General features: G+C 38.6%; 1 protein-coding gene across 5 annotated transcripts in view; it reads right to left on the bottom strand.

The window, feature by feature from the left end:
• Positions 1 to 27,429, bottom strand: part of carmil3 (capping protein regulator and myosin 1 linker 3) — a 58,064-nt gene that overhangs the window by 8,522 nt on the left and 22,113 nt on the right. For 4 of the 5 annotated variants that reach the window (XR_006926176.1, XM_046851916.1, XM_046851915.1 and 1 more), the window contains exons 9-33: positions 23,618 to 23,693; positions 22,983 to 23,071; positions 22,651 to 22,745; positions 22,057 to 22,143; positions 19,595 to 19,704; positions 19,212 to 19,289; positions 18,398 to 18,474; positions 17,165 to 17,269; positions 14,640 to 14,709; positions 12,733 to 12,814; positions 12,269 to 12,365; positions 11,293 to 11,347; positions 10,769 to 10,941; positions 8,865 to 8,933; positions 7,910 to 8,003; positions 6,649 to 6,747; positions 4,760 to 4,879; positions 4,547 to 4,660; positions 4,137 to 4,312; positions 3,951 to 4,038; positions 2,671 to 2,781; positions 2,367 to 2,433; positions 1,454 to 1,641; positions 326 to 405; positions 24 to 182 (exon numbers count right to left, since the gene is read on the bottom strand). Coding sequence is in view for 4 of the 5 variants with exons in the window: in XM_046851916.1 (XP_046707872.1) it covers positions 24 to 182; positions 326 to 405; positions 1,454 to 1,641; positions 2,367 to 2,433; positions 2,671 to 2,781; positions 3,951 to 4,038; positions 4,137 to 4,312; positions 4,547 to 4,660; positions 4,760 to 4,879; positions 6,649 to 6,747; positions 7,910 to 8,003; positions 8,865 to 8,933; positions 10,769 to 10,941; positions 11,293 to 11,347; positions 12,269 to 12,365; positions 12,733 to 12,814; positions 14,640 to 14,709; positions 17,165 to 17,269; positions 18,398 to 18,474; positions 19,212 to 19,289; positions 19,595 to 19,704; positions 22,057 to 22,143; positions 22,651 to 22,745; positions 22,983 to 23,071; positions 23,618 to 23,693 (2,559 nt within the window). In the remaining variant the exon portion in view is untranslated. The remainder of the gene's footprint in view (positions 1 to 23; positions 183 to 325; positions 406 to 1,453; positions 1,642 to 2,366; positions 2,434 to 2,670; positions 2,782 to 3,950; positions 4,039 to 4,136; positions 4,313 to 4,546; positions 4,661 to 4,759; positions 4,880 to 6,648; positions 6,748 to 7,909; positions 8,004 to 8,864; positions 8,934 to 10,768; positions 10,942 to 11,292; positions 11,348 to 12,268; positions 12,366 to 12,732; positions 12,815 to 14,639; positions 14,710 to 17,164; positions 17,270 to 18,397; positions 18,475 to 19,211; positions 19,290 to 19,594; positions 19,705 to 22,056; positions 22,144 to 22,650; positions 22,746 to 22,982; positions 23,072 to 23,617; positions 23,694 to 27,429) is intronic. The other variant, XM_046851918.1, reaches the window with a different exon arrangement.

Below are 27,429 nucleotides of genomic sequence, written 5' to 3'. Positions count from 1 at the left end.
TGAAATTGGAAAGAAAAACGTACTTGGTGCGACATTCGTCCCCACACACTTCGCCCTGGATCGCAGGCTCCGGCTCTTGATACGATGCAGAGTAGCGGTTCTTCCTGAACCCCGAAAAGATGGACAACACGTTACGCCTCTTTTTCCGTCTCAGAGACTGGACGTGATGAGAAGATATTTGACTGTAAAAACAGACAAAATCCACAAAAAGGTTTTTTAAGATTGTTTTGTTGGAAGGAGTCTCCAGTATCAGCGGTAAAACTGTAATTGAGTTTCCAGTGCCCCTCTAGAACAAGAAATACTTTGTGACATGGAAAAGGCAAACCTGTCTGGTAAGACCCTCTTGGTGTAGAAATCAGGAAGTCCCTCATCCAAAAGGTTCACCCCACCATTTTCAGACAAATGCTGCAAGATAAGTGGAAAGAAGCAGTTAGGATCACAGCATGTCCGTTTGTTTTAAATCTAAGGCCCTTGGCTGTTTTTGATAATCCTGCAGATTTTAAGAATAGCCATGCTAAAAAAACAACAAAAAAAAACAAGTGCCTGCGTTTAGTTCACGGATGAATTCGATTAGCAAAGACAACCAGATCTGTAGTAGAGCAAAAACAAAAATGCAGCCCGCAGCTCCTTTAAAGTAAATTCGGTTTCAGAGATTCAAAAAACAACAACAAAACTTCAAAGTCATTCCGGGGTATTTTTGGTCGACTAACATTTTAGCTACACTGTACAGACAAAAGTTTGTCAATACCCGACCAATAGGCTGAACTTATTCGGATAAATTTGAAAATGCTAAAAAAAAAAAAGTCTAAATATAGTGTGGACATAGGATCGGAATGTGATTTCGAAACATTCCATTCCACATTTACTCCCAATTTGCTGCTATAACATTCTCCGCACTTCTGGGAAGATGTTCCACTAGATTCTGGAGAATGGTTGAGGAGATTTGTGCTCAATCATCTAAAAGGGTGTTAGTAAAGCCAGGTTCTGAGGTAAAGTGAGGAGGCCTGGGGTACAGACAGCGTTCCAATTCATCCCACTAGGGTTAAGGTCAGAGCGCCATAGCAGGCCAACTAAGCAAGATCTTTCATTTCCACCAATGTAAAACATATATCTTCATGAAGCTGGCTTTGTTTGTTGCCAATTCTCAAATTTTCCAGAGCTCAGTTCCCCAAAGCAGATGGATACAAGAAATATGAAAATCGTTTCTAAATATAGATTAATAGATAAAAGCTTAAGCAGTACAACTTATGTAAAACACTTCTAACTGCTATTCATGTGTGCAAGCCCTAAAATATTTAATCGAGGCCATGGTATCGTAATACGTGTTTTTATTGTTGGCAAGTTAGTCGCACTTTCAAATATTTTGAATTGAAAAAATACTAACGCCAATATTTTTAAGTATCAACTGACTAAGCATTCCATCTAAGCTTCCAGCTCAAATTCAGCCTTTTACCATATCTGGAGGGGTGTGTCCAGGCCTGTGTTTTCTTGGTGGGCGGGGACGGATATGAGTTACGTGGTGCAGAGGCGTGCCTTGAGTAGGCAAGATGGACAAATTGTCCCACAAGGCCATCCGAGAAAGCGCAACAGATGGACGAGGCGCAGACAGCGAAGGAGACAAGTTCGGATCATCCCCTAGACCTAAAAGGAAAAAGCAAAAAGTTAAAAAAGACGTTAAGACAATTGCGATTTAAAAGGGTACTGAATTGTACCCTTCTTGAACATCTTTCATCTGGTGATTTTTTTAAATGATGGATGACACAGGATTAAATAGCTTGTAAAGCAGTGTTTCAGTAACTCAACTGACCAGACTATGTGGAATCCAGATTAGCAGGTTATTGAGAAGGTCTTGTAATCAGAAGGTCTTGAGTTCAAATCACAAGACCACCAAACTAGGGCCCTTGAACGAGGCCTTTAAACCCTTGACGGCTCGTAAGTCACTCTGGATATGGGGTATGTGCCAATGCCATGACTATTTATGGCATTTGATAGACACCTTTATAATGATCTCAACTATACAACCGAGAAGTTGAGGGTTAACTCCTTGCTCAAAGGACTATTATGGGCAACCTGGTGGTGCTGGGGTTTAAACCCACAACCTTTGAAGCAGACATTCAATGTCTTAACCACTGACCTACCACCTCCCCATGAGCAAAATAAAGCAGTCATTGTGACTTTGTACTATATACTTTAATTGTTTTTAACAGCCAAAGGTGGCTCTGTAGCAGAACTGCGATTTAATCTCGAGGGTTGAGTCACTGGCTGACATTCGTCATCTTATTACACCCATTTCTCATCTGCTACTGTACATCTACTGCCACAGATGGGTCTAATAGTCCTAGAGGCAGTTGTCGACAGTGACTCACTCAGTCTGGTGGAGACGGGCCGGATGCGTCGTGTCCTGGAGCTGCGCTTCTTTATGGCTATTGTATCCTAAGCACAGAGGAAGCAGATGACTAGCGTGCTCACGTCAAAAATAACAAAACGAACAGAAAACAGACGGCAGCACCACGCGTATTTGTTTGTTCCCAAGGCTTGTTTTGGGAGGTAATGGACATTAAATCGATTTCAGACCATAAACAACAATTTGAAAGCACTTATACTGTAAGACAGACATTAGGACATCCATTTGTTGAAAGCAGCATGTGGGATGCGGACACATTTTCTTACGATGCTGATTGTGAAATCGTCCTCTGGGATATCAGCAGAGTCCGAAGTTCGTAGCGTGTGTCGGATCATGGCGCTGTCATCCGGTCGCCTTATGCGAGCCACCTGCTGAAGCTGTATACATAATAATTACATATAACGATTACCAGGACCATATTATTAACCATTTGTTGGTGTAATTCGAGTGTATTTTTTATTATATGATATACTATTAAAATAACAATAGCAACATGGTCTAGTAATGGTAAAAAATATTTTTTACAGTGATGTAAATTTCACCAAAACCTGGAAACCTTGGCAACAAGAACCTATATGAATTTCTGTAATACCACTGTCTTTTAAAAAATGCTGGAAATGTAGCAAAAACCTGGCAACCCGGAATGAGAACATACTGATTTCTTCAGTGCGAGTGTCTTATTTTATGATGCTAAATATTTTTGCAGAAATCAGGCAACCATAATGGCAACCCTAAATGAGGACGGATACTGATTTCTCTAGAACTAGAGTCTTGTTTTTTAATGACGCTGGATCTTTAAGTGCAACTTGGCAACCCTGAATGTGTCAAAGATAATGATTTCTGAAGTACCACTGTTTTTTCTTAAGATGCTAGAAATGTTACTGAAACCTGTCAACCCTGAACATTTTTTGTAATACCAGTGTCTTTTTTTAAGATGCATGAAATCTTGCGGGGACCTGGCAACCCTGAACAATAATTAATTTGGATTTCTGTAGTACCAATGTCTTATTAAGTTTTTTTTTTTTTACAAATCTAAAAAGTTTGCTAAGATCCTGGATACCGATTTCTGTTGAAAATGCTGGAAGTTTAGCTGAAACCTGGCAACTCTGAACAAAAAAAAGATAAAAATTCCTGTAGTACCAGTGTAATTCTTTTCTTTTACAAGGCTTAAAAGTTTGCAGCAACCTGGCAACCTTGAACAAGGACAGATACACATTTCTGTAATTTGAATGTCTTTTTTTATGCTGCTAACAGTTAAGCTAACCCTGGCAACCCTAAACTAGCATAAATACAGATTTCTGTAGTACAAGAGTAATTTTTTACTTTTACAATTTTCAGGAACCTGGACACCCTGAATGAGAAAATATATGAATGTCTGTAGTACCGCTGTCTTTTTTATGATGTTGGATATTTTGCTAAAACCTGGCAACCCTAAAAGAGAACACATACGAATTTCTGTGCTACACCATCTTTTTTAAAAAAATGCTAGAAATTTTGCTAAAGCCTGGCAACCCTGAACAAGACTAGACACAAAATTCAGCAGTACCAGTGTCTTGTGAGTAGCGTAAAGCTCTTGAAGGATCTGGTCCACGACCGAGTTGGTGAGGTAGGAAACCACGGACATCTTCACTTCTCTGAGAGGGAAAAGCGATAAGTCAGTGACAGTTACAGTTGGAATATTAACGCCGGAATATGTGGCATGTTCAGGCATAACTTAAGCCCCATCTCTTACTCTAGAGCTTGGTTGATATCCTGGGCTGCTCTCTCCATCAGCGCAGTGCGGATGGCAGAACGAGGGATGGACACATGCTCAGAAATAGAGGAGAGAGGTGTAGAAAGATGTTCCGCAGCAGCCGAGGATAGAGGACACAATTCCCGACATAGAGATACCATGGAATCCACGATCACCTATAAAAAAATCACGTATATGTAATCTTTAGAATTAATGCAGATCTTTAATAATCTCCATGACTGGATTTGGCCTTTCAATTATACACTACCGTATATATATTAGGCCAAAAGTATTAGGACACCCGACTTTTCGACCATATGTAGTTCCCTCGACCACCACAAAGTTAGAGGCACACAATTGTATCGCATGTCTTTGGGTGTGAAAGAAAACAAAACAAAAATAAAGCTCACTTGAAGTTCCTTGTCAGCTGCTTTAGCCAGTTCTCCAGTGAGAGACTCCAGTTTTTGCCTAACTGGCCCATCTACGGAAAGCACATGAGCCAGCTCACACAGAGAAGGGTACAACTGGGAGACAACAGAGACGACGGTTATTAAAAAAAAAAAAAATCACCCACAAATAACCCACAAAAAATTGTTTGCTTCTCTGGTGAATCCACGACTCACAGCTCGAGAGTTCCTGGCTTCCTTTAGAGCTTGTCTAGCAGCCTGAAGTTCCTCTTCATCGCCTGCCGCTCTTAATGCACATACCTGCTGCTGAACGCGAACGCACAGACGCTCCATCACCTAAAACAGACAAAAGTCAAGAAATTGTTGGTGTATCCCTCAAACAACTACATCATACTTACATGATATGTATAGCTATATTTAATGTTAGGTAAGACATGTCCCCTGTCCTGATCGTCCCTTCCTTACAATGCAATGACACTAGAGATTCCTTCCATGAATGCAAAATTTAGTTTTTGGTTTCCACTGCTGTACAATTCGTGTTGTTGAAACAATGTTGTTATGAACGATAAGGTAAGAAAAACATGCAATCTAGATTAGCCATAAAGAACTATTCGAACTTCTGACCAATCAGAATGGAGTATTTCAAAAATCATCTGTGAGTTATGGATAAATTGGCCCATATATTCGAAAAACATTTGAGAAACAAGTTGGCCATAGGTTTAAAATGAACAATCATAAAAAAAGGCAGAAATGGTGATACTTATACTAATAAATGAAAGCAAATTGGAATGGAGCGAGTTTCTATTTTGCTGTATTGGTTGACAGGACTTGAATGATGTACAGTACATAAAAATTTCTGTGAAAGTGGCTGAGACTTTCCTCAATCACTGGACCGAATTGCGTAAAAAGTGTACAGTAATAAAGAGTAAACATATAGTAAGTATTGGGACCCCACACTTTTTCAATACCCCTAATAATACTAATAATAGGAAAACATATAACCACTATAGTGTACCTATGCACCTTTGGTGCTTGGCCCCCTAATAAGCAAGCATTTGCACCAAATGTGTGTAGGCAAACTATAGTGATTGCATGTTTATTCTTATTATTTTTAGGGGGCCAAGCACCAAAGTTTAATAGGTACACTAATAAGAAAAAAACACATAACCACTACATTTTGGTGCTTGGCCCTATATTATTACTAATAAGACAAACATATATAATCACTAGGGTGTACTTTTCCCCTTTTGGTACTTGGCCCCCTAAAAATAATAAGGAAAAACCAAGTAGTCAATATAGTGTGGCTACACACAGTTTGGTGCTTGGTCCCCACAATAATACTGATAAGATGAAAACATATAAAAACTATAGTGTACCTATACACCTTTGGTGCTTGGCCCCCCTAATAATCAATCAAAATAGAAGCAAATACAAAAACCAAGCAATCACTATAGTGGTACCGTTGGTGCTTGGGACCTAAAAATAATAAGAAAAATACAAATAACCACCAAGTGCATCTACACACATTTTGGTGCTTGGCCCCCTAACATTACTAATCAGAAGAAAATATATAATCACTAGGGTGTCCTTATGCACCTTTGATGCTTGGCCCCCTAAAATAATAAGAAAAAACAAGCAATCACTATAGTTTGCCTACACACATTTTGGTGCTTGGCCCCCTTAAAAGACAACACACTATTCCAGTAGGGTTTCTACACACCTAATAATAATAATAATAATAATAATAATAAGGAAAAACATTTAGTTCCCAGTTCTTGGCCACCTAATATTATTAGTAAAAAAAATACAAATACTATAGTGTACAAGCCCACTTTTGGTGCTTGGCCCCCTGAATAAGAATGAAAATATGCAACTATAGATGTTTTTTCTCTACCCTCTGTTAGTCCAATGCCCCATGCAAAACAGCATCTAATGTCTTGCCTCTTCACGAGTCCGCTCTAACTTTCCATTTCCATATGAATACCTTATCGGACATTAACAATCATGCCTGTCTTCCAGTCACAGCTGTCTTTGCTAACAAACTCGGATCTCGGCAACCCCCTGCCGCCGGTTGCATCACCTGACCGTCGGCGTGGTGAAAGTACCTGCTCAGCAGTGCTAGTCACCAGACCCTGATGCAGTCTGAGAGCCTGTTTCTGAGAGAAGCGCTGAGTCTGGTTGTTTCTTAACAATGCCCGCTGGATCTGACAGATGGAAAAAAAAGACATAGAATCGGAGTTAAAACCTGCATGCTCGACGCCGACAGCGATGTTCAGATAAACGTTCCAGTCATATGGAAATTAGCCTTATTGAATGTTTGGATGGGCAAGAAGTGCACATTTTCAAAGTTTAAAGTGAGTGTATGTACATAATTTACATCAACTGTGCATTTTCAGTATTTTTCAATAGAAAGTATAGTAAATACAATATATATATTTTTTCTTGCTAGTACAAATTACCCGTAATAAAGAAACTCTTTTTGGAGCACAGCACAAGCAGATAATTCTCCTGTCAGTAAAATAATCTCTGTTTACTTGGAAAAGTAAACGCAACAAGAAATTCCCTGATCAAACCTTGTCAAATGCACCTTTAGGTCAACTCTAGTATGTGATAAAGATGTGTAATTCAAGTAAAAAAAGGAATCTGTAGTTCGGCCCATATGGACCATGAACCATTGAAATTTTTATTTGCCGGTTTTGTGTAAATCTGTATTCATAAATCATTCATACTGTAAATCTGCTTTGAGAAGTGGGCAAGTTCTGGAACCTGTTATGTCCATATACAGGACTACAGCATAGACATAGTGTACTGGGACACAATAATATAGGATGTCTTTGGATGGGGAAGCGTGAAATAATCTCTCTATTTGAACTAGGAGACCAAACCTGTTCCAGCATGTCAATGCTTTTGTGCACAGATCCATGAACAGATAGATTACATGGGATCTTGCTATACCCTGCTGTAGGTAGTTCTTACGCTCCGGTGTTTAGTATTAATTTAAGATTTATAATCAAACTCTTGATATCACCCAAACGACGATGGGTTCCCCTATTGAGTCTGGTTCCTCACAAGGTTTCTTCCTCATTCATCTAAAGGAGTTTTTCCTTGCCACAATCACCCCCAGGCTGCTCATCAGAGATAAATACACATCGTTCACTTTAATTCTTAAGTCCTGTAAAGCTGCTTATAGAAATAAACTTGAACATGAATGTTCAAAAAGTACATACGAATTTAATGATCAGGTGTCCACAAACTTTTGTCATACACATATTGTATATACACATGATTATCATCAGCTTAGTTGCATAGTTTGCAAATGCTGCTTGTCTCTACCAGTTAATATCATAATTTTTTCGCTTTGCTCACCTTCGTAATCGCCTGTTCTGTCCGCTCGGGGGAACTGCGGTACGCCTGCGAAACGTCGCTCAGCGGCACAGGCATGCATTGCAGAGTGAAATTACTGGGCCATAAGAGAGAAAGAAAGAGACACAAGGCCAAAAAATTTCGATATTAGGGACGGTAAGATTCACCAATTTGCATCGTTAATTGCACTGACGCATCGATTTAAAAAAACTGTGAATCAGATGCATTAGTGTACTTTTATTATTTAAAAAGTGACCCATTTGTGTTGATGGATTTCTCCTCGCTAAACTGTTTCTCAAACTGCTGCTGCGTAATTATGACGTATCACAAAACTACAGAGACGTGTCCTGAAAACCACATAGAATACAGATTAACATGGCAGAGGTAGAGCTGTAACCTCCTGGAGACACAACAGCAAAAGAACGTCTGTTTTTATTCAGTCATCTTTCGTGTATTTTTTTTTGTTTTGCACAAGAAAGGCCTGTTTGAGAAAGGGCCATGCGCTAGAAATCAATTTCTGACTTTGTGTCTGATTGAACCAAAGAAATAAAAGCAAACTATCTGCACCATATTGAGTTACAGAGCATCGTATTTTTTTAATTGAATCGTATTGCATTGTATCTGAAATCGGATCGCACTGCATCGTAATGGGGTGAATTGTATCGCATCACATCGGTAGCTGCCTTATATGTATCTTTAACATGTCGTATTGCTGGCTATGCATTTAGATACGAATCGCATCAGCCTCAGTTACAGAGATGCACATCTAGTAAATATGGCTCTGTAAAGCAGGAACAACGGATGACAGTATTCCCAGCACACTGACTAAACAGAGCTGAATAAGAATCCAAGGTCGAGTAGTTGGAACTAGAAATTTCTATACAAAAATAAATAAATAACTGAGCCGTAGAACAATTTGAGTGTATTAAACAGTGTGAGTGCATGGCTTATGGCTTACTGCTCCATAGAGCGTGCTACATCCTGGAACCCAGCAGCTGTGGTATTGTTCCGATCCCATGTCACACTCCTAAGAGGCGGGGAGGAAAAAAAACAAGGAAATAAAATGAAAATACAACTGGAATACAGGAATCAAACACTCAATGGGATGGGGGAGGGGTGAGAATCATCATAAACTTCAAAAAATTAAGGAGCGCATCATATACATTTTTTTATCCGTTTACATTTACATATATTGTCGTAGAATAACAAAGCATCTTCAGATTTACGTTATAACAACTACAAACACCAGGGTCACGTTTTTTACTCTCGCTTATAGTACAATGCATCTTGCGTCAAAATGCAGCTCCATCCTGAAAAAACTTTCCTGTGGCAGAAAAACCTCAAGATACTATAAAAAAAAAAAAATCTCTGGCACAGGATATTCATTTAAGCAATGTAAGATAATTTAGAAACGTCTAAATAAACAACCAATTCCTCAACAGTCTTCTTTCTGGCATGATTTCATTTTATCGCTTTTTGTCGATCTCTCCTGCTGCCTCAGCACTTTTGGTCTAATTAATCAATGTCTTATTAGTCAGTGTATTCCCACCCCTTATTTTCTGCATTGTCAAGTCAATTGGCTTTAAGGTGCTACAACACAATGAGACAATCAACACAGTGACAGTGTAGCACTGACCAGTATCGTAAAATTGTCAACTCTTGAATGTATTTATACTGTCGCTCTTAGTTGTGTTCCCCGGTATCACGTCTCTTTGTTCCGTCCCATACTAGTAAAATCACTAGTGTATGGTTTTAATCACATTTAACTCAATTCAGTTCATGAGGTAAATTTATGTTTTCCAAAAATGGAAAATTGTTCAGAACAGAACAATTAGCATTTTTGGGTTTCTCTTAAAGTTGACAAGGTTTGGTTACCCTGAAAAACGTTTACATTTGCGCCATTTAGCAGACGCCCTTGTCCAGAGCGACGTACAAAAGTGCTTTGAATCTTCAGTGGTATGCTAGATTACAAACTTAATATAAACATAACGCTTGAATTCTACAAAGCAAACTTGGAAAGTGCTAATTTAAGTGATTTAGAAAGGAACGCGGAAAATCATTGGTATTAAGTAATACAAGTAATAACCTGACATGTATAAAAAAATGTACAGTAATGTAGAGTCGAGGTGGAAAGTTTGTGATGCTTTTAGAATTTTTTTTATTTCTGCATATAATGTAAATATAAAATATAACCCAAATCACCATCAACGTATACAAAAAGAAGCTAATTAAACAAACAAAGAAAAATAACTTAATTGATGTGTAATATTTGATCATTTTTCTCAATAAATAACACAAAGAAATATTACAGTAGGATATTGGGAAAACTTGAGAAAGATCAAAACTTCCTATACCACTATAGCACATTTTGAGTTGTTTTGTTTTAAAAACTTTTAATAAAATTGTAAAGTTAAATTTTTACCAAATTCGGCTCGAATGATCTTCAGACAAATCAACATCAATCGTATCAGAAGGATTTTTGATATTCAAAACCATTTTTTATAAATTTACTGCCAAACACGACATCAGACTGTATATCAAATAATGGCTCAATGGATCGACATGAAACTAAGAGTGCCATGTTAAACTATAATTGCCATGATATTTAAGCATTGAGGGGCACTAAAATGTAAAAACCTATGATATGATGTTTGCTTTGGAATAATTAGAAATAAACTTAAAGTTTGTGCTTCTTCAATGTGCAGATTTTTCTCATTCCAGAAGAAAAATATAAATAACAATATATTTTTGCCATGCTATATAATGCTATGAAATCACAACGTTTTAAAAAACTTACTTATCAAAGAATACCCAAGAATTATCACATCGAGTCATAGTGGAGGGTTTTGAATCCTACTGTACCTCAGTGAGGTGTTAATCTGCAGGGCTTTGCTCAACATCCTGGCCCCGGTGTCCTCCAGACCGTTGCCGCTCAAATCCACTTTCCTGAGACATGCGTTGCTGCCGAGCATGTTCACTAGCACCGTTCCACGGGATCGCAGTCTAGAGTCAGCAAGGGACAAACTCTGGAGACTCTGGAGAAGAGAAAAGAGGGGAAATAATTACCATTATGGGTCGGTTAGAGAGCTAAGGGCACTGGTATTGTGTGCATGGAGTGTGATCGGCATAAACGAAATAAGTTCGTTGCTATCTGCTATGAGAGAGAAAGTCTTGCAAGTCAAGGAAATTTAACAAACGACATACTCCGAGGGAGTCAGGGATAGAGAAAAGAGAAACAAAGCGAGCGATCAATTATTCAGGTGCACTGTAACAAACACAACAGACTCCTGAGTACATGCTTGCATAGGAGCAGTGACGAGAAGAAAGTGTGTGTGTTTTTGTGTGCCCAGGGAAATGTCTGATAGAGTGTATCTCAGAACGCTCACACATTCTTCTTCTTGCACTAACTGCACTAGTTTTTGCAGGATTTCATCCAGCAACCTGTGGAGAAAAAGAGACAGAGATAAATAGATGCTATGATGCCTAGGTAATGGATGTTGCATGAATAAACCAAATAGGAATTCAAGTTCTTAAATACAGTCTGGTCCGATTTTAAAAACGTATCATATACTGTAACCTTTAAACCTACTGAAAGTGACGGACTTTTTAGATTAGCGAATATATACATTTTTGTATGTATGGTCAGCGGAGTTTTACATCATATAACAATATAACGCTACATATGGACAAAAGATTGTGTTGCTGTTATCATAAACTACATGCTTCTGGGAAGATGTTCCACTAGATTTTTAAGGTACGTTTAAAGAAAATTGTGCTCATTCAGCAACAGCAACACAGTGGTGTTAGTAAAGTCAGGTTCTGGAGTAGGATGAGGAGGCCTGGGGTGTATGCAGCATTGTTCCCAAAGGTGGTTCAATAGGGTATCAGAGATCAGAGCCTTCTAGCAAATCACTCAAGACCTTCAACTGCAACAGTTGGTAACAGTTTTGGAAGAACCTGAAAAAGTCAGGTGTCTTACAGTAATTTCGTCCATATACTATAGAGTAAACCTTCCTATTCCGTATTAACTGAACAAACTCTTCAAAGCTTGCTGAACTCCTGAAGCAATATAGCCTATCATGAATACGCCTACTGTTAGTCCTTAGAAAGCTATACACTGTAGGTGGATAACAAATTCAGCCTAGCAAACTAGATTCCACCTCATTTGTCAATCCAAGCGTTCGATCAATAAAAGAGCAGCCAGGTAATGTTTTATAACCTTTCTAAGGGTTCAGCTTACGTAACAGGCCGACAAATCTCAAATTGAAACCAAGTCTTTTGAAAGGTTAGCCAAGCTGCAAAACAAGCGCTGCACCCATGGACAAAGACTATTAGTAAACGTCTGAGCCATCTGCTCCATACCTGCCCTTGACATTGAAATTCTTGCCCAGCAGCAAATGCTTCAGGGAGGGGTGGCGAGAGAAGGCTGGGATGACCGAGTAAAGATCAGCATCCAAGCCTGAAGTAAATCAACAGAATCAGAAAATGGGTTATACACAATGAATGCAGAGTTACATCAATATTTATATGGGGGAATCATATAAATATATATCCAGAATCCGATTTTGGCGATCCATTGCCATATGAATAGTTCTCCTTGCAATGATCACAATAATGGATCATTGGAAAATGACAATTGAACAAAATTGCTTCCGGCTTCATTATTCATCAGCTTATAAAACAGCAACAGATAAAAGTACTGGTTTGCTTTATAAGATGACCAAGCACGCTAAGTCTACAGCTCAATTATGAGTATTGGATCCTCTGAAATACCGTGAATACGTCTCGACTTATGAGTCATGTGTTGAAAAAGCACTTTTTCTTACCGTTATCTGAGATGTCCAGGGTACTGATGGAGGAGACTTGGGGGAACAAGTCCTTTATCACCGCCGCTCCTGCTGATCGGAGCTGCGAGAGAGCGACAAAGACATAGAGTATGAAGCATGTGATGATGTATTTCATTTTATAGGGATGAATACATATTAAAACCAGCATACGAATGATCGTTTCTGTAGCACAAGCTCGTAAAAGGGTTTAATTAGCTGCGCTCTGTCTCAAGGCAAGGGCATGAATGGCTTTATAATGACTCTGAAAAAAGATTAAAAGGAATCGAAGAAAAGAAATGTCAGCAGTGTCATACTGCGGTATATTGAAAACGTTCAGGATGGTAGAGAAAGTTTTTTCTAACCGCACACAGACACACACAGAGTATAAAAACACAATCACAATGAGGCTACTGTATATAATCAAGACTTACAATCTTATTTCTAGCCAAAAAATCTAGCCATAAAAATCTTATTGATCCTACTTCAAAAATGTTTTTTAGACTTTTTTTTTTCTTACTTAGTTAGTAAAGCTTAAAGATTTGAGCTTAATGCTTAAACCATCAGAGACATTATTTGAGGCCCGTCTTTTAAGACTTTATTTTAGCTGTAATAACTGGTTTTAAGGTTGCCCAGTAAAAAAAAAAAAGCTCAATAATCACACTAAGGACTTCATAAATATTATTAATTCCAAATGCTTGTTTTATGTCGACACCAACATACTAATTTACAAGCTAATAACAAATTATAAGAGTCTTAGTCTTAGTCCAGTATTGAGTCAGCACAATCTTTCCAAAAATTATCCAGTATAATTATAAATTTTGGTAACTTTGAATATCTTCGAGTGTTCAGTAATGACAAATTCAATGTTTTAAGTTGAAGTATTTAAAAAAAGCAGCAGGTAATGATTTTCGCTTTGTTTCAGCCTCGTAAATACTGTTACAACATTAATTTGTTTTAATTTTAAATGTTAAAATGATTTGTCAATTTAAAAACAATATATAATAATAGTTTTTTAATTAAAATGAATTCTTTTGTTTAGTAGCTCTGGTTTTAAGATCTTTTCACACAAATTAAGTAAAGCAACCTGTTTAAAAAGCTAGTTTTAGGTTAATTATACTAAATCGACTGCTTAGAATAAGTGTTTTAATGCTTAGTATAAGATATTTTGTTCTTTTCTAACGCCAAGATATGTTTTCTTATTTTAAGAAATATTACCAAGTGTAATTATCTAACTGGCCTGCCAGATAATTTGACTTGTTTCTAGTCTGTATCTTCTCAAGTCATGCATTTATTTCTTATATTTATTTTATACACTATTTGCTATGCAAATTCATAAAACTAAATGAAATGCTTTGAATTGGGTCTCCTCAAGTTTCCTGCCTCAAGCCATGTCAGGAAGGGTTACCTCACAAAGGTGCTTATGACACCTCAAAATTAACGCCTGGATTTCTGTAGCCTAGCAACAATGTCTGTGCAAAAAAAAACCAACAACAACACACAAATAGAATTTCATTGCTTTTCTGTAATTAGATATAAAAAACAACCAAACATATGTGCCTGTATATTAGATTCAATTAAAAAAAACGGGATATTTTTTCTGCCACTACCTCCCACGTCTTGTCCGAGGCACCCAAAATAACAACACTAACTAGAGCATGTTTCTTCCGAATCTCATTACTGTAGACATCTCTTCAAACTGCTGCTTATGCAACACTATGGGACAAAGATGATGGAAAACTGGCACAGACTGGAAAATATATAAAGAGCTGATGGTGGTGGTGGTGGTAATGGTGGTTGGGGGTGTGTGGAACAGACGGCTTGGATTTCATGCATGGATTTGGTGTGGTTGAGCCCGAATTCCAAAAAAACATACCAACAAAGAGATGTCATGTGTGAGATGTGTGTACCTCGCAACCACTAATATCCAGGTGCAGGTCAGAGATGTGAGGGTTGGAGGACAGTCCCAGGAAGAGACCCCTAAACAGAAAGAACATGCTTCAAGATATCAACCCAAGGGTTTAAAAGCCTTTCAAATGCGCCTCATGCTAAAATATACAAACATTTTTGGAAAACTGACCTTTTACTAAATATTAGCATAAAATTTGAGGCGCATATTTGTGTTCAATGTCTTTGGAATTGGTAGCATGAAATTTTGCCTACTTTTAAAATAGGAGGCCCAAAAGCTTGATGAAGATATGGTCTGCATAGGTTGGAGTGGTATATCTTAAATGCCTACTACAGAGCTCTATCCTCAACCCTATTGGGATGAATTGGAACCCTTACTGCACAGCTACCCCAGTACCTCACCAACCCTTGAAGCTGAATGAGCACAAATGTCCACAAGCTCACTTTAAAAAGGTGTGGAACTTCTTCCCAGAAGAGTGGTGATTATTATAACAGCGAATGGTGACTTAATGTGGAATGGGATGTTCAAAAATATACACTTATAATTGTATAGTCAAGTGTCCCCAAACTAATATCCAAATAGGATTTGAATTCAAATGTTGAATGTTCGATGAAGATTCAGTATTGGGGAAATGTTTCTTCTGAAATGGTCCACATGGTAGTGTGCTTCTACATATTCAACCCATTCAAATTAAACTGGCAATACTGAATGTAGGTACTTGAACAAGGATGAGAACAATCTGAAAAAGTTAGCTTTGGTTCACTTCATAGTGCAGGAAGTACACCAAATTTGCAGTGCAATTTCTATTTATTTTATTTTTTGTAAATCAATGCTGCATTAGTGTGACTGGAAATCTGTTCCAGCAGACAAACAAATCCTGGATGCGATCCTTATTTTCTATTATTATCTAATCCATTTATTTAGGCCTGACACCTCGTGCTCTAGGGAGGTTCTCCGTGATTTTCGGAGTGCTAAGCAAAAGGGCTAAGCAGATTTAGAGAAAGTCTTGTCAAAAATAAGAGCATTTTTATAATTGGTGCTCTGGGACACAAACTGAATCAAATGAACACAAAGTATTCTGTTTGTTCGTAGATTTCTTTCTTAACTATCAGGAATGGAATCTGATGTGGTATTCGGCTGTTGTGGCACATTCCCTGCAAGATTTGATGTGTCCTGGTGTGCTTTTCTGCTCTGGATGTAAAGAGCAATTATTTTAGTTAATGTAGTAATAATCTTTTCTCCACATTTCACATTTAGTCCTCATTTGAAGAGATTTGTGCTTGTTTAGTTGCAAAGGTATGAGTAAACACAAAGGTTTGGATGTAGGGTGAGGAGGTCTGGGGTTCAGATGTTCTACAGGGTTGAGGTCAGAGCACAAGAAGACCACACAAGATCACTCAAGCATTTCATCCTGGAACAGGTTTTGGCCTCAAAGTTTCAAGTGAAGAGAAAATTCCATGCCTCTGAAGGCCTATACCGCTGTGTGGTTAAAATAGCACATATGGCTTGTTCCAATATTTTTGGATACACAGCGTAAACCCTAATTTATTAAAACATTCAGACTCCGAAATTCCCTGGAACGTCTTACCAGACGCCTGAAAGCTATTATAGCAGCAAATGGGGTTTAAATGTGGAACAGGAAAGACTACATGTGTACAACACCTTGCAAAAGAAAGAACCCTCATCACAGTAAAGCACGGTGGTGGGAGCATCCTATTGGACCTGTCCTTCTCTGACTAATCCCCTCCTTTTCCAGCCACTAAATTTAGACAATGCATGAGTTTATGCATTTGCACTGCTGCTACAGCGTATTGGTAATGATACGTTTAGGATGTATATACATAAACTTTATGGCCAAACCTATTGGGACACTTGAATTTTCCAGCCATATTTGGTTCTTCCTCAAACTGTTACCACAAACTTAGAAGTACACCATTTTACGGGACGCCTTTGGATGTTTATTTTAGTATGAAACATTTTCTCCACATGAAATAGGAGACCCAAACCTGTTACAGCATGATAATGACACTGTGCAAAAAGCCAGCTCCATGAAGATTTTCTTACATGGTCTGGGAGACGTGGATCCTCAATCCTATTGAACACCTTTAGAACGAATGCTAACTGAGCACAAATCTCCAAAATCAGGCGAAACATCTCAGAAACAATGCAAATGGGGACTAAATGTGAAATGGTATGTTCACACAGAAAGCTTGCTCAGGTGTCCACAAACTATATATTAAATATAGCATATATGGCTTCATGGTACAACAAAGGAAATCTAATACAAAAGATCTCAGATTTTCAAGGAATACTTTATCGCATGTAAGCGAGATCCAAGAATGGAAATGAGCTAGCAATAATTTGGTTACGTATGCTAATTCGTTGTGGGTGTAAGAACAAGACAGAAAGATAACATATTTTATGTTTTACTTTCTCTCACACTGTAGCGTCGCTACTTCCTTGTTTGATAATACACAAACATATGTAATAAAAAAATGTATCTTATATATAATAAGCTAGCTTTACCTGAGCACATCTGGGGGCATCTTCATGGAGGCTATGCTGAGATGGGTGAGGCTGAACGCTGAGGTAAAGAATTGACGAAAGGTGGGCAACATGTCTTTCACTTTCCTGAAACAAACAGAGAGAAAAAGAAAGAAGGAAAAAAAAGGTCAGAGGATGAAATCCCTTTTCAGGTTTTTCCTTTTTTTTGTATTTATGTCATTCCTCAAGAATCGATCAAAGGAAATGAAATAAAACAAACCATAACAGAGGATGAAACCCTGAGAATGTGGGCATGCATGGGGGGAAAAAAACAGACGTTTGTGGGCACCATGCTATTTTTATAACATTCCAACATTTAGTCCCCATTTGCCATTAGAATAACCTCCACTCTTCTTGGAAGATGTTCCACTAGATTTTGAGGGGTGGTTAGAGATTTGTGCTCATTCTGCCACAAGAGGGTGGGTCCTGTGGTAGGATGAGAAGGCCTGGGGTGCACTTAGTGTTCCAATTCATATCAAAATAGTCAATAGGGTTCATGTCAAAGCTCCAGACTCCAAAATGTTTATAACAGCAAATGGGGATTAAATGTGGAATGGCAAAGATTGCATGCATACACTGCATTGCATAACAAAGTGAAGCACGGTGGTGGGATCTTCATATTGAATCTTTGTTTCTCTGTCTAATTCCTTCCTTTTCTTGCTCAGTCATTAAATATAAGCATATGGCCTTCTTTAGGTAGATGTTGTTGCGCCAAATTCTTTCCGTTTAACTGAAATCCGTGGGGTCCTCCACAGATTGATGCATTTTTTAAATCAGAGAAAAAAACGAGAAGAAATGGATAAAACGCAGGAGTTTACATTCTAGAGCTAAATTCCGAGTCTCATTTTTCATAGAATGTCTCGTAATGCAATTACGGAGCATAGATGCTATTGCGGTGGTGGTTTCCAGGGGGAGTTTAGGCAAGCAGATATACATCATTGCGTTCCTGTATGTCTGCACCCTCTAGCTCTACTTTTCTCTGTCTTACACACACACACACACACACACACACACAATGCTGACTAATAGAAGAGCCACTCTGTCTGAACCAGCAATGTTTGAGAGATATCATTATACAGAAAGTGCTTTTATGGTCTACTAGCGTGTTGGGAGACAGCGAGCTTGGAAAGCAAATGCACAAGCATGCAAGACAGAAGATTTATTGGAAACCAAAAGGTGAACCTGATTTCTGATAACAGTTTTACTTCGAGTTACCTGGGAGAGAAGGAGTTCTTTGAGAGATTTAGGTAGGACAGGTCAGCACAGCAGCCTCGGAGTAAAGGGCCGAACAACTGCAAAAAAATAAAAAATAGGAGAAGAACAAACATTTATTCCAGTGCACCAGGAAATTTCTCAAATCTTGATTCGATTTTTTTATAACGGCATATTGGATAGTGGCGGGGGCTGCAATATAAATCGCGGGATTGTTCTGAAGAAATTGAAAACCCTCATGTAGATAGAAACGATAGAAGACATGGGGCGAAGTCTTGCTGTTACTAGCATGTGACAGTCGCACTGTGTATTCGATTATTGTTTTGTAATCAATTTATGTTTGTAGTTTTGTTGTCTTCTTCTTCTTCTTTCAGCTTCTCCCATTAGGGGTCACCACAGTGGATCACCCTTCTCCATACCCCCCCCTACTTCTGCCTTCTTCACCCCAACCAACTGCATGTCTTTCCTTCTTCCTCCTCTCCTTCTCCTTCTCCCTGGTAACAAATTGGGGAAAAAACACATACTGTATGGCTGGAAAAGTCAGATGTTCTGATACTTTTGCCCAAATAATGTAGCTAGACTGCATGTGCACACTCTCCACAGTGAAGCATGGTGGTGGTGTTAGCATCATGTTTGGCTTTGCTTCTTTGACTAATCCCAAATTGTTTTGTAAACGGCCTCCTCAGGGCCAATAACAAGAACTAATCTGCTTCTGGAACGTTCCACAACACCCAGTTCTTGATTATTGTCTTAAAACAGTATGCTTCACTTTATATTTTGCTGCATAGATTATTATGGGATGCTTTGGAGCACTTACCGATTCCACAGCGCAGTCGGTGCCTGAAAGATCCAAATGCACCAAACAGTTGGGCTGAGCCAAAAACAGGTACAGATTCTACACAGACAAGAAAGCAGACATATATAACTACTGTATATGTTTGTATATAAGTGTGTAAGAGACAGACAGTCAGCAAGCAAAGGTCTGCATGTCGCTAAGCTCCTGAATAGAAAATGATTTTATATACGTCCTAGATCTAAACTAGCGTAGAAGTTCATCCCTAGCCTGTGTCTTATGCTGTGTCAAGTGCTATGTTTCGTATTAGATCCTTGCTTTGTGTTTGGATTAATCATTATAAAAACAAGAACCAAGACAAAACCCTACGCTTGTGAGGTTCTTTGTTTTTTTGAGTGTAGTCTAACCGTAGCATCCTCGCCGGAAAGAATGCCTGGGTTCTTGCTCAGGTCGAGATGCAAGAGAGAGCTGGAGTAGTCATCACTGGAGCACAAAGCTTGAGACAGCAAACTCGCACCTGAGGTAAAAAGAAATCATAAAGAAATTCGAATGCTTAGATAATGTGCTAAGATAATGTGGTAATAAAAGTGAATAGGATCTTTTTAAGTGTAACTTTGTCCATGATGAGCGAGCGGGTGGCGACAGTGGCAAGAAAAAACTTCCTGAGATGGCATAAGGAAAAAACCTTGTGAGAAACCAGACTCAAGAGGAAACCCATCCTCATCTGGGTGGCCATGAATGGCCATTTATTACAGATAAACGATGTTGAGATGGTTGAGATGGTGATCAAATGTGTAGTCCTGAGTCAGTGTAGCAGACTGTTGACAATAAGTACAGTCCAAATTTACAATGTTTTATTATAAAGCGTCAACCACCATGCTTCACTGTATAGCTACAGCCACCATACTTTATTGTTTAGCTTCCACCACAATGATTTACTATGAAGGTACCACCACAATGCTTTATAATAAAGCTACCACCACTATGCTTCACTGTGTAGATACCACCACAATGCATTATTATAAAGCTACCACTGCTATGCTTCACTGTATAGCTATAACCACCATACTTTATTGCTCAGCTACCACCACCATGCTTCATTTTGTAGTTACCGCCACAATCCTTTATAATAAAGCTACCACCACCATGCTCGACTGCACAGCTTCAACCACCATATTTATTTTGTAAAATGTTAAGTAATTTATTTCCTATTAACCTTCAAACTGTATTGCGTTGAAGAATAGAATCATCGACAATCCAAAGCTACCACCACCATGCTTCACTGTTTAGCTACACCCACCATACTTCAATTTCAAGCTACCGCCACCATGCTTCATTGTTTAGTTACCACCACAATGCATTTTACTACAAGATACATTGTATTAACAAAGGTTTGTGGACACGTGACCATAAGATTTGTGTATTTTTCGAAGATACCATTCCACATTGAGACACCTTTTTTTCTTATTATAACCTTCACTCTTCTGGGAAGATGTTCCAATAGATTTTGGATTGTTCTTGTAGAGATTTGAGCTCATTCAGCTATAAGGGTGTTATTAAAGTCAGGTACTGATGTTGTTGAGGAGGTCTGGGGTGTAGTCAGCATTCCAATTTATCCCGAAAGTGTTCAATAGGTTTGGAGCTCTATAGCGGGAGATCTTTCACTCCAAACCATGCAAAACATATCTTAATGAATCCAGCTTGTGGAACAGATTTGAGTTTCCTTAGTTCTAGAAAAAGAAAAACCCACCCTACCGCATCTAAAGACATCCTATACAATTGTGTGCCTCCAACTTTGTGGGGACATTTTGTGGACGGACCTCATAGGGCTGGAAAATTCATATGACTTTTCTCCATGAAATATATAAGGAATAATAAAGACATTAAATTAGGAGAAAGACTTTCTCTGGAACATTCCAGAGCTCTGATGTATCCCTTGTTACATTGTCTCCTTTTGAATATTGTAAAGGAACACCAACTCTTTTTTTTCCCCCCACAAATCATGGAGGATCGCCCCAGATATGGAGATGGCGCTGTGCCACATCCTCAAAGAGCATGCCTCATCAAACGCAGCTAACAAGGCCAACTCGATCCACCTCACTTCCCGTTTCAATTCACATGCTTCCACAGTGTATGCTCTGTTAGAGGACTGAAAAGATTTAGATACGAGCGTTAATCAGCCGAGCCATTTTCGCCATACTGTAAGGACTGACTGAGTTATTAGGGGTCATGGGGATTACATGGGATAATACAGGAAAATGCAATTTAAATTTTTTGTTTTTTAGTTTGTAGTGCAAAAAATTTACAGGATATTTATTATATATATCTCTACAAGCACACTCCAAAATCTGGTAGAACATCTCTGAAGAGATGAAGCAAATTGCAGCAAATTAATACTAAATTAGCTGAACCCTGCATGACATCTTACATGAATAGTGGCTGTAATCGAAAATAAATATGAATTCTATTACCATATATGTAAAATATTTTCCCCATATATACATATATAAGGTCTGTCAAAATTAATGCATTAATCATAACGAAAATTTATTTTAACGGCACTAATTTTATTAACACGCGATTATGTTAACGCGCATTTCTGTTTTACCTTTTTTATTATAAAAAATATAAATCAATACACATATTTAACTGAGATATACTCAGATATAAAAAAAAAATAAATTATAAACTCAATTTTAAACTCAAAATCGGTTTTAATCACTTAATATTTGTTTTACTGATGCGCCAAGTCTCAAATCAGCACCAAAATCCACCTTGATGCTCACATCCGGCAATTAAAACCGTCCGTGTGGAAACACAAATACAGTATATGTATAGAAATAATTATTTTGAAATATATTAAGTAAACCTTTAGAGGAGAACGAGGTCTTGGAGAGGTTGAGCAGACGGAGGCCTTTGCTGAGCTGACACACCTGCTGGATGAGGTTTGACACTCCTGCGAAATCACCCATGCGAACAGACACACACACACACACACACACACGCAAACTTGATTCGTTTAAAGGGGGGGGGGAAGACACAGCAGTAGGCATGCTGCTGTCATTGGAATAAAAATAACTAGTTTTGTAGGTTGTGTCCACACACACACACACACACACACACACACACACACACACACACACACACACACACACACTACTCTCTCTGGCACAATCACCTACACACTTACACACTCTCCCATTTTCAAACACTCGATTTCTCGACTTTCTCTCCCTCTCTTTCACAAACACACACTCTCTCTTATTCACACACCTGCATACTAAAGCATCATACACACACTTTCAGGAAAGGCAAAACCCATCGAGCACTAACATAGTAAGCTTTCACTGTGTGTGTTTGTGTGTGTGTGTGTGTGTGAGACACAGAAGCTTGAAGGACTGACAAACCCAAATGAGCACCCAAAAATAAAGGAGAGCACGAGGTGACAGTCGTGATGTCACACCTTGATTGTCGAACGTGTTGTGGGCCAGGTTGAGGGAACGCAGCACTGACGCCGGATTCTCTGACAGAGCTGCAGCCATTTTCTGAGGAAAATCTCTAAAGGGGATAAGAATGAGACCAAAGAAACAACAAAACAAACAAACAAAACTGAGTCATGACTGCTGAGAGAAAATGTGCACAGTATGTAAGGTAAAGAGGAGAAAGAGAAGGGAAGACGATAGATAGATAGATAGATAGATAGATAGATAGATAGATAGATAGATAGATAGATAGATAGATAGATAGATAGATAGATAGAGAGAAAAAGATAAAGAAAGAAAGAGAAGATCTCACGCTTTAAGGCCGGCATTCTCTAGAGTGAGTTCTTCTAGACTGCTGGACTTACTGACCGTGTGGAGGACCTGGTCCACTACTTCTGAGTTCTGGAAACACACACACACACACACACACACACACACACACACACAAACAATCGCACTAATATTGTCAAGGCCATAGTGATCCATAGTTACTGTTATCTTCGCCTCATTGGTCCACTTGGCAAAAGTTTGTGGACACCTGACCATAAGATTTCAGGGCTTTTTGAACATCCCATTCCACATTGAGTCCCCATTTCCTGTTACAGTAATCACCACTCTTCTGGGAAGATGTTTCACTTGATTTTGGGACAATTTGGGACACCCAAAACTATTCCAACATAAAATGACCCTGTGCACAAAGCCAGCTCCATGACCATTTCCTTTACATGATTTGAAATGGAAGATCTTGAGTGGCCTGCTGTAGAGCTCTGATCTCAACCCTACTGAACTGGATGAATTGGAACGCTCACAAAAATATTTCCGAAATCTAGAACATCTTACCAATAGAGTGTAGGTTATCATAACAGGATATGGGGACTAGAATGTTCAATGCGATGTTTAAAGAGATATATATATTTATGCAAAATAAATCGGTTATGAGATATTTACTAAGCGCATGTCTTTGCAGTACAGCTTGGTGAACCACGTATTGTATGCCATAGAAGCCACGATGACCGCAAGGTCTCTGCAAAACACACAGAAGAGAAATCGAATGAGACAGAGGCGAATAAAAATATAAGCACTCTTCACACAAACACTAACACACACAAAAACTGCCAATCCTTCTCTTCGCAAAGTGAATCCCGAGACAAAGTCCCAGAGACAGAAATAGTACAGAATGACACACTGAGCAGGAAACGCTCGCTTTTATGAGACAAGGGGAAGAGAGGATCGATGGGGAAAATGATGCCAGAGCAGTAGGCTACTTAGCACCGTGGCTCTGTGATATGGCTTTTAATCCTGGCTGTGGGCCTAAAATCATTTTACCCTGAGGTAAAAAAAAAAAGGATCAAGACGGTGGCTAGTCATTTTCTATTCTTCCTTCGAGAAAGGGATCCAAGAATAAAGCTAAAGCATGGTTTGTGATTGGGATCTTTTCGGAGGTTCGGAAGAGTCTGATTTGTTCAATTACCACAAACATGGAGGCAAACAATTGTATAGGAAGTCTTTGGTTGTTGTAATTTGACATGTATAAGGTCAAAACCTGTTCCTGCACAATGTTAAGACAATCGTCTGATTCTGAGATCTTTAAACAACGTGAAAAGATGGCTAATATGTGCCTGTTTTTTTCTTTAAGCACCGATTTCGAAATTCTCATCACACATCCCTGACAATACCATATTGAAGCTTCACTTTCTGCAACAAGATTCTTGGCAAGGCTCCACAACTTTCTTTCTTGGAAGGCAACACAACAGATAGAATAAATCATATCACGGCTGAGATCAATGGAAAAAAAAAAAAAAGGTTTAGAGCCGGGTAAAAGAATGAAACAGTGGAAAGAATTTGACAATGAAAATATTAAAAATAAAGAAAGAAATAAAAACGGTGGGCTACAGATAGAAGCAGAATTAGCATGGCAACGGTCCATGGCAAACCCACCGACCTGACTTGAGAATCCGCATTGCAGAGCACCCAGATTATATAGACGAAAGTATTGAATCAGTACACCTGACTTTTTCAGCCTTACTTTATGTGGGTTTTTCACCAAGCAAAGTTGGAGACACATAATTGTATAGGATGTCTTTAGAGGTCACTATCAAAGCCAGCATAAACATATGGTTCACATGGATTGGAGTAGATCTTGCTTGGACTGCTATAGAGCTCTGATTGCAACCCAGGCCTCCTCAATCTACATCACTATCTGACTTTACTAATGCCCTTGAGGTTGAACAACCACAAATCTCTATAAATACTCTCCATAATCTAGTGAACCATCCTCCCAGAAGAGTGGAGGGTATTACAACAGTAAAAAGGGACTAAATGTGGAATTGGAACACAAATCAGGTGTCCAATATAGTCAGTATAGTGTATCTTACAGTGAAGTGCATGGTGGTGTAATATATATTTATAACAACACATTGGGTGGTAACTGAACAATGAAGCATGGTGGTGGTAACTGAAAAATGAAGTATGGTAGTGGAAGCTGACCAATAAAGTATAGTGGTGGAAGCATAACAGTAAAGCCTTGTTGGTGGTAGCTTAACAATGAAGCATGGTGGTTAAAGCTGAACAGTGAAGTATGATGGTGCAAGCTGAACAATGAAGCATGGTGGTGGTAGCTGAACAATAATGCATAGTGGTGAAAGCTGAACAATAAAGCATGGTGGTGGTACTGTAGCTAAACAATAAAGCATGGCAGTGGAAGCAGAACAATAAGGCATTTTGGTGGTAGCTGAACAATGAAGAACGATTTTGGTGGAGGTAGGTGAACAATAAATGATGATAATGGTGGTGGTAGCTGAACAATGATGCATGGTGGTGGTAGCTGAACAATAAAACATGGTGGTGGAAGCTAAACAATGAAGCATGGTGGTGGAAGCTTATAACATATATATACATTTCAGATATATTGGAATACTACACAAATGTCTATGTTTTTAGTAGTACACCCCTTTCCTGTAATTGCCCCTGTCTTGTTACATTTACATTTGCGGCATTTGGCAGACGCCCTTATCCAGAGCGACTTACAACTGAGCAGGGGAGGGTTTTAGGGCTTTTTGCTCAAGGGCCCAGCAGTGGCAGCTTGGTGGTGGGATTTGAACCTGTGATCTTCTGATCCAAAGCCCAATGCCGTAACCACTGAGCTACCACCTCCTTGTTACATGATGGTGTGCTCCTGTTTTGTTTTGGTCTATAATTAAGCTTTGTTTTCCTTAATTCATACTTCATAATTACATTTTTGGTTTCCTTTGTTTCTGTCCTATGGACTATCCTAGTTTATTGTCGCCTGACCATGTATTGAACACTACGGACAAAACATTTACATGTCCGTATACATTATACATGGCCAGTTCTTGGTTGTTTAGACTTCTATTGACTTTTCATCACAGCTTTAAGGCACATTTCAGACAAAAATACAAAGTCATAAAGTCATCCTACTGCTCATGTCCATTTCCTGTTTAGTTGATTGCTTTTTTTATCACGCGAGATACTTTGGGCGTCAAATTTCTGTGACCAAGGTGTCAAGATTTGGTGCTATTTAAACCCAGCTGAAGGCGTATGCAAATCGAACAGGAAGTGAAACTGTCTGACGTTACCTGTTGGCCTAGACAAGAGATCTGACAGGAAGTCATTAGAAATGCTTGCGGGCTGCAATAAGATCTCATATATGTGTGAATGTTATTGTAAATCAAAGATTCACAGATGAACCACTGCCTTATTTGAGTACTGATCAGCAAATAAAGGAAACATTTGCTTATGTCAAAAGGCACACAAAAATCATGGTTTGGTACGCACCTTGGTTTTTATTTAACGGTTCGGTTCAATTTCGGTACAGTAATGAGAGGAAGAAATGCAAAACATAAAATTGTTTGTTTTTTTATTATATTGACTAAATCAAGTAATTGAGTAAATTGCACAAATTCAATGTATTAAATTAAATTAAAAAGATTAAAAAAACTATTAAACAGTTTACATTTGTTGTGTGTGTGTTCCATTCAATATACAATTTTCTCAACTTATTTCAGCATACTTCAAACATGTCTTCATTCCTTCCATCCTTCATTCATTCACTCCCTTGATATGCGGAATTATCAGGATTTTCTCTTTTTAAGAGGAACTCTTGAATCTGTAAATAAAACGCTAAAGAATCCATAGCTCAAGACTGTCGTCAAAATGTTGGTGATGACAGGAGACAGTGACACTGTGCTAACTCTGGTTTCTGTTTTATACCCCCTAGTGTATGTTTTTTAAGTTTAATAGTAAAATTAATAAAAGAACAGTGACACAGTTCTAGTCTAGTGTCTAGACTCCACTGAGGCAGAGACTAAACAAACTCATATATGTTCATGAGGGAACTCAGATTTTAACTATGTTCTGCACGTAAAAGGATTGAGTTCGGAATACATGTGCACTGAACCGAAAGCCCCGTAACACACCGTGTAGGTACGAACATGTGTATTATTATACCCCTTATATATAAAGAGTCCATTGAAGGGCTGAATGCCAGAATCATTCAATGCAAAAACAAAAAAGAAATACTGACAAAAGGAAAAGAAAAGAAAGCATCAAATCTCCTTTTTCTTTAAAGCCACCCCACAACAAGACTTTGCACCATCATAGAAGATTCCTTTTAGTCACTTTTCCTATTCATGTTGCCGTTCTTTCATCACGTTCCCCCAATCTCTCTTGGTGTAGAAAGCTAATCGCCGAGTCGTAGGATACAGCTGGTATTTGAACCAAGCTCCAGGGAAATAAATCAC

This window comes from Silurus meridionalis, chromosome 6, assembly GCF_014805685.1.
Source record: "Silurus meridionalis isolate SWU-2019-XX chromosome 6, ASM1480568v1, whole genome shotgun sequence".
In the NCBI taxonomy this organism is placed as follows: domain Eukaryota; kingdom Metazoa; phylum Chordata; class Actinopteri; order Siluriformes; family Siluridae; genus Silurus; species Silurus meridionalis.
Note: the sequence above shows the minus strand (reverse complement) of the source record. Positions and strands in the feature narration are given on the sequence as shown.